At 58.5% G+C, this 13,345-nt stretch overlaps 1 protein-coding gene across 4 annotated transcripts; it reads right to left on the reverse strand.

Moving 5' to 3' along the window:
* Positions 1-1,053: 1,053 nt before the first annotated feature.
* Positions 1,054-9,379, reverse strand: STXBP2 (syntaxin binding protein 2). Of its 4 annotated transcripts, none has more exons than XM_060094261.1 (19): positions 9,279-9,379; positions 7,955-8,004; positions 7,595-7,676; positions 7,019-7,095; positions 6,814-6,892; positions 6,624-6,727; positions 6,068-6,216; positions 5,812-5,896; positions 5,594-5,724; positions 5,395-5,502; positions 5,051-5,108; positions 4,887-4,952; positions 4,710-4,790; positions 4,141-4,279; positions 3,543-3,652; positions 2,630-2,725; positions 1,801-1,886; positions 1,527-1,684; positions 1,054-1,205 (listed from the first exon to the last, which is right to left on the reverse strand). In XM_060094261.1, the coding sequence occupies exons 1-19, from the start codon at positions 9,313-9,315 to the stop codon at positions 1,120-1,122; spliced, it is 1,782 nt and encodes a 593-aa protein (XP_059950244.1). In that variant the 5' UTR covers positions 9,316-9,379; the 3' UTR covers positions 1,054-1,119. The 4 variants fall into 4 exon arrangements, with proteins under 4 accessions (XP_059950244.1, XP_059950245.1, XP_059950246.1 ...); XM_060094262.1 differs by lacking the exon at positions 9,279-9,379 and adding an exon at positions 8,483-8,546; XM_060094263.1 differs by lacking the exon at positions 4,710-4,790.
* Between the last annotated feature and the right edge of the window lie 3,966 nt (positions 9,380-13,345).

Genomic DNA, 13,345 nt, shown 5'->3' on the forward strand with positions numbered 1-13,345 from the left:
CATGCGCCACAACTACTGAAGCCCATGCACCACAACTACTGAAGCCTGCACGCCTAGAGCCCATGCTCCACCACAAGAGAAGCCACCGCAATGAGAAGCCCGCACACCTCAACGACGGGTAGCCCCTGCTCGCTGCAACTAGAGAAAGCACGCGTGCAGCAATGAAGACCCAATACAGCCAAAAATAAAATAAAATAAATAAATTTTCAAAAAAGAAGAAGAAGAGATTAGGACACAGACACACACAGAGGGAAGAGCATGTGAGGACACAGGGAGAAGACGGCCATCTACAAGCCAAGGAAAGAGGCCTTAGAAGAAATGAACCCCACCAACACCTTGATCTTGGACTCCGGGTCTCCAGAACTGTGAGAGAATAATCTCTGTTGTGTAGGTCACCCGGAATGTGGCACTTTGTTATGGCAGCCTTAGCAAACTAACACACCCAGTGAAGGGTCTGATAAGTCCTGCAGTTAGGAGCCCCTGTGAACAGCCTGGAGAAAGTGGGGGCGGGGAGGAGGATAAGCAGGGAGAGTTCTAACTCTCTGGGGTGGGAACTGGGCATCGTTTGCTGTGATCCTGTCCTCACACAAATGCAGATTCTGATCCTAGGAGCCTGAGAAGACCCCTGGCCTTGTGTGGCCCCAGGCCCCACTGAGACAGTTCCTGAAGGGCTGGGGGTGCTGGGATACAGGGCCTGTTCTGCTTGTTAATACTACTACTGATGGTCCCATCGGAGCAGCCGAGATAACCCTAGTACCAGTAGAGGAGGAGCTGCTGTCATTTTCCCGTGCCATCAGCTTTCGGCGCCATTTCACCTCCTCTGCAAAGCCACTGCCGTCATTGGCCCCCCGTGTTTTTGGAAGGGGGACCCAAGAAGTTGGCCAAAACCTAGCAGCTAGTAGATCTTGGAGCCAATATTCAAATTAGGGCTTGGGATGCCCTCTGGAAGGACAACAGGGTGGGGTGGGGCCTGAGGCACAGGTCAGGGAATGGGACCCAAGGGTGGCAGTCCCCGTCTAGCTCCCATGGAAGGAAAGTGAGGTGGGTGCAAGCTGGCAGAAAGATGGGAGTTTATTTCTCTGAAAAGGGCGGGGGGCAGGGCAGGCGGGGGCAGGAGGGTCAGGGCAGGGAAATGTCCTCCAGCTTCTGGTCCAGCGTCTTGAGGTCATCCAGGAAGCGGGTCGGGGTGAGGATGTGTGAGGAGCCTGGGTAGGAGGATGGGGCTGGGGGAGCGGCCTCGGCCCCTGACACCCCCCAGGTGGGGTGCTCGGGAAACCAGGCCCTGACCCTAAGGGCTCAGAAGGCTCACCCCTCGGAAAGAGAGGGGTCCACTCCTAGGTGACCCCTTCCCTGGGAAGCCAAGCCCTAGCCCCTCAGGTATCCGGTATCCTCTCACCCAGGCCCTGCGGAGGCTCTAGGCTTTGGGGACCCAGAAGGCACGCAGCTGTCAGTCCCCCAGGGACCCACACACAGGGGCAGGCTCCCGGCCCCACCCCAGCCCAGGGGCCCCAGTCCTGGCCACTCACCAATAAGTACCTCCCACTTGCCATCAGTGGCCCTGGTCACCTCATAGGCGGCCCGCATCTCTGACATCGCCACACCGCCCATGATGTAGATGATAAGCCGGGGCCCTGCCCGTGCCTCCACGCCCGTCTTGTTCTTGTGCCAGTGGCCGAAGCGGGCGCTGTCCGGGGGAGACAGGGAAAGGTCAGTCTCAACAGCAGACCACCACCCCTATACCCAAGCCTCACCTCCCACAGGCCTGGGCACAGCTGGGGCGGGGGTATCCCTGGGCCTCACCTGACGGCAGCCTGGGAGCTGGGCGTGGGCGCAGGGTCAGACACAAAGGGCCACAGCTTCCGGTCCAGCCGGTCCTCCACGGCATCCTGGGGCCAGAGGAGGAGGCTGAAGAGAGGGGCCCGGGCGACGGGGCCCAGGGTCTGGAGCCCCCTCCACAGGGTGTGTACATGGTCCAAGATCCTGGCAGACAGGAGCCACCATCTGTGTCTCCAGCCCCTTGGCGACCCAGGACCCTGGGCCCCGAGCTTCTTAAGGACCCTGCTCCTCCTCAGCCCCTCAGAGACCCAGGAGTGTGGACCCACAGACCCTTGGGAACCCAGGATTCTGAGCTCCCTGCCCCTCAGGTACCCAGGAGTCTCAGCATCGAGTCCATGGGGATACGGGGGCCAAGGTCACTGGCCTCCAAGCAGGCGGAGGTGCCAGGACTCCACACAGACGGCAGGAAGCCAGGAAGCCAGGTCCCTGGCCTGGTCCTTTGTGTTGCTGCTGCTTTTGGTTCCCAGAATGGGCAGGGACTGGCATGGGGAGGACAAAGGGGGACCCAGGGGGCTTTCTGGGGGGCAGGAGCGAATAGAGGGGGACAGAGGAGGGGATCAGCAGGTGGAGAGGAAATGAAGCTCCCCTACGAGGGACCTCTGACACCCCACTTCCTCCAGTGTGGGCTTGGGATGCCCCCATGACAGCGCAAATTGGATGCCACAGGGATGCCCATAATGAAGGATTTCCCCTTAAGCCTGGGGGCTTAGGACGGTGAGCAGGAAGAGGGCTGAGCATTGCCTGGATAGGGGCGGGGGGTGGGGGTCAGGCCCCAACCCCCCAGCAGCGGTACCTCCATCACATCCTTGATGATCGGGGTCCAGCGGGACAGCTGATAGGTGGGCTCCGAGCGCTCCCTCCGCTCCAGCCGGCTTGCGGTCCCACAGCCCTAAAGGCGGGGCGGGCCGGGCTGGGGTCAGTGGGGGAATCAGGGAGAAGGAGGCGGGTCATAAATGGGGCTGGGGGCTTGTCGGACTTGGGAAGGTTGCAGACAAAGATGGAGAAAGGGCACAGAGAACCAGAGAGAAAGATAGAAGGAGGGAGGGAGACAGAGAGAGACAGACACAGAGAGAGCGAGGAAGGGAAAATGAGAGAGAGGGAGGAAGAAATAGAGAGGCAGTTAGACAAAGATGCGACAAAGAGAAAGATCAGGGCTAAGAGAGAAAGATGGAGACAGATGTGGGAGGACGCAGAAACAAGGGAACTGAGAGGTGGCGGACAGGGCGACAGACAGGGCGCCTGGGAGAGAGACGGAGGACCAAGTGGCGAGGCGAGAACATGAGAGATGCGCGTGGCCAGAGGCGGAGGCAGTGTCAGGGGAAGCGGGATGTGTGGAGATCAGAGCACAGGAAGCTGCCATGTGTGTCCCGCCCAGGTTGGTGGCCCTCAGACCTCGGGGAGCCCAGGGTCAACTGTGTGCCCCATGCTGATGACCCGGCTATCCGCCCCCGGGACTCGGACCGCATGGACTGGGGCTCTGACTATGCCTCGCCCGCCCTGTTTCTATGACCGCCGAGGCTGGGGACAGCCCTGGTGCCCCCCGGTCCCCAGACCCCACTCAAGCCTCCAACACATCATGCCCTGCATATCCCTGCCCTGGTGAGGTGCCCTCCGCCCCCAGTCACTGCCCTCTGACTCAGTGCCTGCTCCCCAGGCAGCCCCACCCCCATATCCGCCTCCCCCTCCCAGTCTCTGACCCAGCATACCCCGGGGTTGGTGACAGTGCCCCCCAGCTGCTCCAGGTTCTGAATGAGGCTGCTGTGTGCCTGCACGTTGGCGTGCTGGATCAGCTTGGCCAGGTTCTCCTCGCTCACACCTGGAGGAGGCCGATGGGTGGGCTGACGTGGATGGGATGCTCACAGGGTGGGGGGGGAGGGGAGGGGGGGAGGACAGAGGTGGCCATGCACGCTTCTGGGTTGAGGGGCTTGCGGTGGGGTGAGGAGGTGCCAGAACCATGACAGGAGCAGCCTACAGTTCAGAGGCCCTCGGGACCAGGGGAGCCACCCAGGCTGGCGCGGGGGGGTTCCTGATGTTAGAATTCTGGATGTGAATCCCAGAGCGGGTAGTAGACTGGGGGATCCTCTGGAATCAGTTGAGGGGACCAAATTTGGAGACGTCATAGATTTGCAGCCTCTCCATGCCAACGGAGGCCAATGGAGGGAGGCCCAGGGTCCAGAGTGGTATCTGTGGGGTTTGGGGGTCATCCCGAGGACAGGGCAACTGTGGGGTTTAGAGAGTCCCAGGATCACTGGAGACTGCGGTGAGTGGCAGTACACCAAGGCCCCCCCCTTGCCCCCTACCCACCATTCCGTAGAAGAATGTAGAGCAACAGAACCCGGATCTTGTCGTAGGCTGGCACCGCAGCGTCCAGAAGCACCGGCACGATCAGCTTCATGGCGTCCTTGATCTTCTCGCCCTCTGCGTCAGAGCCCATGGCTAAGTCCTGTGGGGCATGGGGGTCAGCCACTCTGTGGGGGCACGGGCCAGGGCAGGGCCATCCCAGGGGCCTAGGCAAGACCTTTGGGCTTCATTTCATCGGACCACCAGGTCTCTGAAGGTTCTACACGTGTTTGCAGAGAGACCCCACCCCTCACACAGGCCCGTCCTCTCCACAGGCTCCACCCCCTCGCAGCCCCAGCCTCTTCCTCACGGGCCCCACCCCTCACACAGGCCACACCTCTCCGTAGGCCCCGCCCCTTATGCTGGTCCTACCTTTCCATGGGCCTGGCACCCCCACAAGCCATACTCTACTCCAGAAAACGCCCCTCCACAGGCCCCGCCTCCCTCGCAGGCCCCGCCTCCCCCATAGACCCCGCCCCCACATGCCCAGCCTCCCCTCCACAGACCCCACCCCTGCCCCAGGCTCACCCCACCTGCTCCACACTGCACAGCTTCTCCACACAGCCCTTGAAGTGCTTCATGCAGTCATCGGCTAAATGCAGGTGTGTAGAATACTGAGGGGCAGGGGTGGGAATTGGGGTAACAGAGGCTGAGCCAGGGTGGAGAGGGGGTGGCAGTTGGAGGGGGGTGGGTTCCCAGCCCCCGCTCACCTTGTTCAGCTCCTTCTGGTATTGTGGCATCTTTTTCAGGATGTGGGACAGGTCTTTGATGTTGGCCTGGGGAGAGGGAGGAGCGTGAGCCAGGCCCTGCCTACCAGAGGCCAGGGATCCATCTTGGGGGGGGCGTGGCGTTCCTCCCAAGCTGCCCACTCTACCTTGTCTGTGGTCAGCCTCTTGCTCTCACAGAATGTCTTCAGGAGCTCCGTGACCTTCCTGGCAGTGAGAGTGGGCAGGGGGGAGGGTGGGGACCAGTGCCAAGACCGTAGTTTGACAGCAGAATGGGGGGGCATCACATGGCCAGGGGATGGGAGACAGGAGACACAGGCCACGTGCGAGCCCACACTGGGGCCGCACCGGGGAGGCCAGCGGAGGGGTGTGGCTCGTGGAGGGGCGCTCACCCAGAGCGGGAGGCCACGTACCCGGTCCACAAAGGGGTGGGAGGGGGTGGGGACCACGCGCGGAAGGGCCCACAGCCCCAGCGCCCACCACGTGCCCGTACTTGGACACATCTGCGATGTGCATGTGCCGCAGGTCCACCCACAGGTCATCGTCCTCGTCCAGCAGCACGGCCTTCTCCCGGGCCTCGCTGAGCCCCGTGGTTTCATACCTGGGGGAGCGGGAGACATGAGGGTCGGGAGCACTGGCTGAGGACCCAGGTCCGCAGTGATGGCAGATGGCGAGTCCCGGGGTCCACCCACCTGTACGTGTCCTGCTCGATGTCCAGCAGGTCATAGGCCATGGCCTGGAAGGTGAGCTCATGCAACAGTGGGGACACGGGGTCGGCCGCCCGGTCCATGATGAGTAGCTGTGAGCGACTTTTCTCAGGGCCCTGGGGTGGAGGGGGTGGGCAGGAATGAGGACATTGACCCTGACCCTGGCTGGGCCCACCCCCCACCTCCCCAGAAAGCCCCCTCACCTCGCCCAGACTGGGAGTGTCTGCCTTGAAGGCGTTCAGCTTGGCTAGGACGGCGTGGGCCAGCTGGGCCGTGTCCTCTGGGCCCCTGGGGGTGGGGTGGGCAGATGTAGGGGGGGGCTCAGGGTATGGGGTTGGGGAGGGCCAGGCGCAGACTGGGGGTCGGGGATGGGGTTAGGGACCAGGGTGAGGACTGGGGCTGGGGTTGGAAACAGGATGGGGTCAAGGTCGGAGGGTGGCATCCAGGTGGGGTCCCCACTTGTGGTAGCGGATGGCCGGGTACTCTTGCAGTGTGGCGCACAGGGTGGCGATCTGCTGGGCCAACGCTTCGAGCTGCCGTGCCCGCTCGCCGGCCCGGAAGGGGCAGTAGAGATTGTAGGTGCTGTGCGGGGCATCCAAGGAGAACACCTGGGAGGGCACAGAGCCGCCGCTGGAGGTGTACCCCTGCCCAACTCCAGCAGCCGCCATCTGCCACTCCCTGGGGCTTCCTCTGGTCTCTGGAGCCTGCTCTGCCATCTAGGAGGCAGGCCTGGGGCAGCCCCCAACTCCTGTCTAGAGGAGGAGGTGGAGAAATACCTCAGCCCCCTCCAACTTGGGTGGGACGACGCTGAGGTGAGCTCTATGCTGCCCCCTGCCGTTGCCCAGTGGGACAGTACTCCGGGTGCCACAGCGCTACGAGCTCATTCCGCCCGGTGTTGGCTCCTTTGCTTTCTGATTCAGTGTCCCCTTTACTTGTCTCGGTGCCTGTTTCTGAGGGAACCTGGGACGTTTGGTGACAGACCCCCACCCCTTCCCAGGACTAGGCTGGGCTGTACCTGAGCCTCGTATGGGAGGAAGGCAAGATGGATCTCTTTCAGCGTCTTCACCACCTTCGCCAGCCGGGAGCGGCCCAGCTCACAGAACAGGGGCTCGGGGCAGGCTGGGGTGGGCAAGAGGGGGCATCAGGCCAGGGCAGCCCACACACCGCCTCGCCCTGACCCCCACCCCACTGATGTCCTCACTCACTGTCGGTGAAGAAGACGTGTGCCGCTTTGTAGGTGAAGGTCGGGGTCCCCTGGAAGTCTGCGATCAGGGCCTGCACCGACTGAAGAATGCGGATCACTCTCCAGGCCTGGCCCCTAGACTGACCATCCCCTGCCCCAGCCTCCAGCCAGCTGCCTGTCCCCCATACACTGCAGACATGCGCACACACACCCGCTCACATAGGCACCTTCTCCGTGGGGCTCAGCAGATAAATGGCCTCCAGACTGGGGATGGGTTCTCGCCGTTTGTTGATGTCCTCCACAACTAGCAGGAACAGAGGAAGGGGCACATGTGGATGGCAGTGGGGCCAGGGCACATGGGGAGTCTCTGACTCAGGGAGCGGGACACTTGGGAAGGAGGGTCAGATCCTGGGGTGAAGCAGGGGGACTGCACTCCCTAAGGGTCCGAAGCAGGAGGTGCACACCCATGGGTCACACGGCTAAGAGCTACATGGGCAGGGTCCTGCACATTGGGGGGTCACATAGTCATACCCCTCGGGGATCGCCTGTAGAAAGCCATCCATTCTGGACATCATGCACTGAGAGTCCTACATGGGGTTCCACACACAGGGGCTGCACAGCCAGGGAGGCTGACCCCTTAGGGATCACAGCCAGGGAGCCCTGCATGGGCAGTCTGCCTATCATGGGCGCCCAAATCAGGGCTGTCTGTGCAGTAAGCTGCATATTTGGGAGTTCTGGAGAATTTGAGGGGATCCCACACTCAGGTCCCATCTGGGCAGCATGGGGAGGGTCTGTCCACTCACTGGTGATGCCCTCAGCCAGGATGTCTGACATCTTGCAGCAGGACGACAAGATGCGCATACTCGGGTGGTCCATGATGAGCACCTGTCCAGATGGATGGACAGATGGACCGGTGGACAGACATGAGGGCGGGAGAGGCTGAAGCTGTCTCTGAGGAGGGGCTGGGGCAGTGGGCAGGCCTGACAGCTTCAAGAGCTGGTTGAACACGAGGACCCAGGACACCATCCCCAACCCACCCCATCCCAGACTGGCCCACCTGACCCCACCTCTTTGGACTAGCAACCTCCTTAAGGAGTTAGAGGGAGTCCCACATTCAGGGCCCCCCACATGGGTTTGGACAAGGCATTCGGTCTCACCCCTACCTTCCACTCCCCATCCTTCTTGACGCTCCGAATGACTCCACTCAAAATTTCTGCAGGGAAGTGAGGGGCAGGCTCAGGATGCCAGGTGCTCTGGCCCCACCGTGCCCCCAAACCTTCTGGGTCCCGGGCTGGACCTCCATCTGAACTCACATTTACTCCTCCCCACCCCCGTCCTGTGAGGTAGCTCCTATAAATTGGAGCAATTTATAGACAGGGCCACTGAGGTTCAGAGAAGAGAAGTAAGTTGCATAAGCACCCTCAGCACTTAAGTGGCGGGTGCCTGAGGCATAAGTAGCCACTGGATAACTATGCTTTAGATAAACGAGTAACTGGAAAGCCAAGACTCACATAACAGGTCTACCTGCCTCCAGAGCTGGGCTCTCAGCCTCCCTATCTGCTACTCAAGTACTCCTGGCCTGTATATTTCAGCCACACCCTCATTCCACCTCCATCAGTTTCCCCTGGACCAGAACACAGGACCCCTGGATCCCTGGTCTGAGGCATGCCTGGCTGTGGTCATCCCATTACCCAACATCCAGCCTCAGTTTCCTCATCTGTAAAATGGAATCAGCGATTCTCCTGTCTCCCCATTAACTCCTATGTAGGAGGCACCTTTTTCAGCTGGGGTTTTGGGGGTTTGAGCCACACTGGGCCCTGCCTAGTGGAGGGAGTAGATAGGCAGCCCCGCCCAGCAAGAGTGTCGTGTCCACAGTTATCATGACGGCCAGGGCGGAAGGAGCCGCTGAGGCCGGAACTACCGGAGGTGGGGGAGGGGGCGACCTCCACCCCTCCCCCAAGAACCCAGCCTGCGGGGCCTGGATGCCTGGGTCCTCACTGCATGGGGCTCTTAGCGACCGGGCAAGGAGGAATGCGTCCCCCATCCATGGACCTGGATAGGGGCCCGGACGCGTCCCCTGAGCACTCTCACCACCTGGGGTCGCTGACCAGCGCACCCAGGCCCGGCCCCCGTCCGCACCAAGGGCCCCAAGAGTCCAGCTCGCCGGACTTTGCCTGGCTCAGAGATCCGGGAGTCTGGATGTCCAGCTGTGCCCTCCCCCCGCTGGCACCCAAGGGGGCCCAGGAGTCCCTGCCCAGCGCCTGTCTACGCCACCCTTAGTCTGATTCCTTTGGGTCCCCGGCGTTCTGTCTCCCAACTTTGTTCCGCTCCCTCAAGGGAGAGACGGGACATCCAGCTGAGGCTAAGTCTCCGTCCTCCCCCTCGAGCGTCAGGTGCTCGACGCCCAGCCAGGCCCCCAGCTCCCCGCCGCTTGGGACCCAGAGTCCGTGCGCACCCGGCCCCCCGCCCCCAGGGGGTGGCACTCACTTTCCCCCACCACCGCCTTCAGCCCCGAGGGCGCCATTTTCCCCTAGGGGCGCCGCCGCTTCCGGGTCTGTCCCAAGGTGGGGGCGTGGCCCTGAGCGTCATCCACGTGGACTCCGCCCCGCGGGGCCTGGCTCCCGCCCCCTGCGCACCTGGCCCCGCCCCGCCGTCGGTTTTCAGAGTGGAAGATGGGTTCCGTGTGGAGCCGACCCGCGAATGAGTCCACGCAGACGCGCACGAAGTCACCGGACGACGCACTCACAGACGTGAGCTCAGACACACTTCCCTAGCTTGTGTGCAGCGAGAAAGTGGGATCGCAAGGCAGTAATAACCTCTTCATCTTCCTCAGGCACAGCTCCACCCTGCCCGAAGTTTCTCTCTGAAAGATACTGTGTGCCCACCCGGAGCCGCGGGGCCACAAACCCGTGACCCACTTATCTAATGTACCCGAGTTTAGCAGCAGCAGCGGGCTTAGGCAACACTTGATAAACTGGGGAGGAGGCCTGGAGGGATGGTTGAAGCTAAGCCTGCACCTACTGTGTGCTAAGGACCCGTGCCAGGTTCTCAGTCGATCCTGCCAGAGACCCTGACGGGAGATGCGGGATAGACAATGAAACAGCGGCTCGGCCGGACCCTTGTCCAAGGCCACGTGATGAGTAGGCCTATTGCAATCTGAAACACGAGTCTGTCCCGGGAGGTATGCTGGTCATGGCCTTGCTGATACGCACGTGGATTCAGTGGCGTGCTCAACCGCTTGCATACTCTCTCTCTCTCTCTCACACACACACACACCTCAATTCAAGCTCGACTAGAAATTTCAGGGCCTGCCCCTGCTGTGCACCAGCAAAGAGCTGACACCTTGTCATGCAAAGGGCCTAGTCCAGCAGCACCTCATCCTTTAAATGAGGATTTAAAGTGTGACACACGTGTGTGAATGCAGAGTCCTAAGCTGGTTCAGTCCCGAACCCATGCTTTTATTTGGCCATGTTTCTTAAGAGTCGGCCAGGTGCCAGGTCCTCTGCCACTTTCATGGGACAGGCATGGGACTGACCACAGTGAATAAGACCAGAAAGCCTGCCAAGCAGCACTTAAAGTTGAATGGAGGAGGAGGGGATAGAAAATAATCGGTTCTGCCTTAAGGAAATAAACAGTGACCTGATAACAAGTGCCACGGTGGGGGGCGCTTTATTGAGGGTGGTGCCAGAGGGGTACCCTATGGGTGTGGCCTTTAGGCTTAACCCTGAATGACATCAGGGAGCAACCATGCAGAGAGAAGGGAGGGATGAGCTCAGAGGAGTGGCTGGAGTGAGGTGAGGTTGGAGGGGCCACGGAGGCCAGACCTCTGTGGGACGTGGTAGGACTAACCCGATTTGCCTTGGATTGAGCGGTTCACAGGACCCAGGACTTTCAGTGCTAAAACTGCGACAGTCCTGGGCAAACCAGGATGGCTGTTCTCTCTGTGTAGGAGTTTGGGGGTTTCTTTCCTTTTTCCTTTTATTTCTTTCTCTTTCTCTTTCTTGCTCACCTTCTCTTTCTCTCTCCCCCTCCCTCCCATCCTCGCCTTTTCCTTTTCTTTCATAGTTTTATTGCAATATAATTCACATACCATACAATTTGATCACCGAGAGCATACAATTTAATGGCTTTTACCATATTCACAGTTATGTATCCATCACCAGTCAATTGTTTTTTTAAATTTATTTTATTGACATATAGTTGATATACAATGTTAATTTCTGCTGTACAGCAAAGTGATTCTGAGAGTATACATATATGTGTATATATATATATTTTATTTTATTTATTTATTTTATTTTATTATTTTTTTTTTTTGTGGTATGTGGGCCTCTCACTGTTGTGGCCCCTCCCATTGCGGAGCACAGGCTCCGGACGCGCAGGCTCAACGGCCATGGCTCACGGGCCCAGCCGCTCCGCGGCATGTGGGATCCTCCCGGACCGGGGCACAAACCCGTGTCCCCTGCATCAGCAGGCGGACTCCCAACCACTGCGCCATCAGGGAAGCCCCCTATATATATATTTTTAAAAATTATTTATTTTTGGCTGTGTTGGGTCTTCCTTACTGCACACAGGCTTTCTCTAGTTGCGGCGAGTGGGGGGCTAATCTTCATTGCCATGCACGGACTTCTCATTGCGGTGGCCTCTTATTGCAGAGCAGGGCTCTGGGCGTGCTGGTTTCAGTAGTTCTGGCTCATGGGCTCAGTAGCTGTGGCTCACGGGCTTAGTTGCCCCATGGAATGTGGGATCTTCCTGGAGCAGGGCTCAAACCCGTGTCCCCTGCATTGGCAGGCAGATTCTTTTTTTTTTTTTTTGCGGTACGTGGGCCTCTCACTGTTGCGGCCTCTCCCATTGCGGAGCACAGGCTCCGGACGCGCAGGCTCAGTGGCCATGGCTCACGGGCCCAGCCGCTCCGCAGCATGTGGGATCTTCCCGGACCGGGGCACGAACCTGCGTCCCCTGCATCGGCAGGCGGACTCTCAACCACTGCGCCACCAGGGAAGCCCTGGCAGGCGGATCCTTAACCACTGCGCCACCAGGGGAGTCCCTATGTATGTATTCTTTTCCATTATGGTTTATCACAGGATATGGAATATAGTTCCTTGTGCTGTGCAGTAGGACTTTGTCGTTTATCCATTCTATGTATAATAGTTTGCATCTGCTAATCCCAAACTCCCAATCCATCCCCCATTCCCCCCCCCCAACTTTGGCAACCACAAGTCTGTTCTCTATGTCTGTGAGTCCATTTTTGTTTTGTAGATAAGTTCATTTGTGTCATATTTTAGATTTCACATATAAATGATATATGGTATTTGTCTTTCTCTTTCTGACTTACTTCACTTAGTATGATAATCTCTAGGTCCATCCATGTTGCTGCAAACGGCATTATTTTGTTCTTTTTCATGACTAATATTCCATTGTATATATTTATCACATCTTCTTTATCCATTCCTCTGTCAACGGATATTTAGATTGCTTCCATGTCTTTGACTATTGTAAACAATGCTGCAATGAACACTGGGTATATCTTTTCATGTATCTTTTCAAATTATAGTTTTGTCTAGGTATATGCCCAGGAATGGGATTGCTGGCTCATAATGTAGTTCTATTTTTAGTTTTTTGAGGAAACTCCACACTGTTTTCCATAGTGACTGCACCAATTTACATCCCTACCAATGGTGTAGGAGGGTTCCCTTTTCTCCACACCCTCACTAGCATTTGTTATTTGTAGATTTTTAAATGATGGCCGGCATAACCAGTCAAGTTTAGAACATTCCCATGATCCCAAGGTGCTCGGGTTTTCTCCTGAGGACAATGGGGGCCAAGAGAGAGAGTTCTGAGCAGGGGAAGGAGGGGACCCTTGCAGCTCCTGGGAGGAAGGTTGGATTGCAGGGGCAAAGGAGGGAGCTGGGAGACCCTGAGGAAGCTGGGACCACCTCTAGCTTCTCAGCCTGTCCCCTGGTGGTGAGGCTCTGTAGGGTCTGCCACCTCTCATTATACTCAGTGAGGATGACCAAGGTCTTCTGCTGTTATGGGCTCAAGGCTGCTCACAGAACAAAAAAGTGTGTTGAAGTCCTAACCCCCAGAACCTTAGAACGTGCCCTTATTTGGAAATAGGGTTTCTGCAGGTGCAATTAGTAAAGATGAGGTCGTGCTGCAGGAGGATGAATCCCTACATTAACGTGACTGGTGTCCATGTCTTATGACAGCCATGTGAAGGACACAAGGGGGACATCTTTGACAACAGAGGCAGAGACTGAAGTCCTGCTGCTACAAGCCAAGGGACACCAAGGACTGCCGGCAACCACAAGAACCCAGCGAGAGGCAAGGAAAGACCCTCTCTTCCATGCTACAGTATAGCCTTGCCAACACCTCGATTCTGTACTTCCGGCCTCCAGAACTATATGACAATAAACGTCTGTTGCTCTAAGCTACCCAGTTTGGGACACTTGGTTAAGGCAGCCTGGGAAACTAATATGTCCGGGGAGGAGCAGGACATCACGTTGGCATCCAAGTCTTGGGGCCATGGAGAGGGTGTGAATGGGGGCTCCGGA

Source organism: Mesoplodon densirostris, chromosome 3 (genome assembly GCF_025265405.1).
Source record: "Mesoplodon densirostris isolate mMesDen1 chromosome 3, mMesDen1 primary haplotype, whole genome shotgun sequence".
NCBI lineage: Eukaryota > Metazoa > Chordata > Mammalia > Artiodactyla > Ziphiidae > Mesoplodon > Mesoplodon densirostris.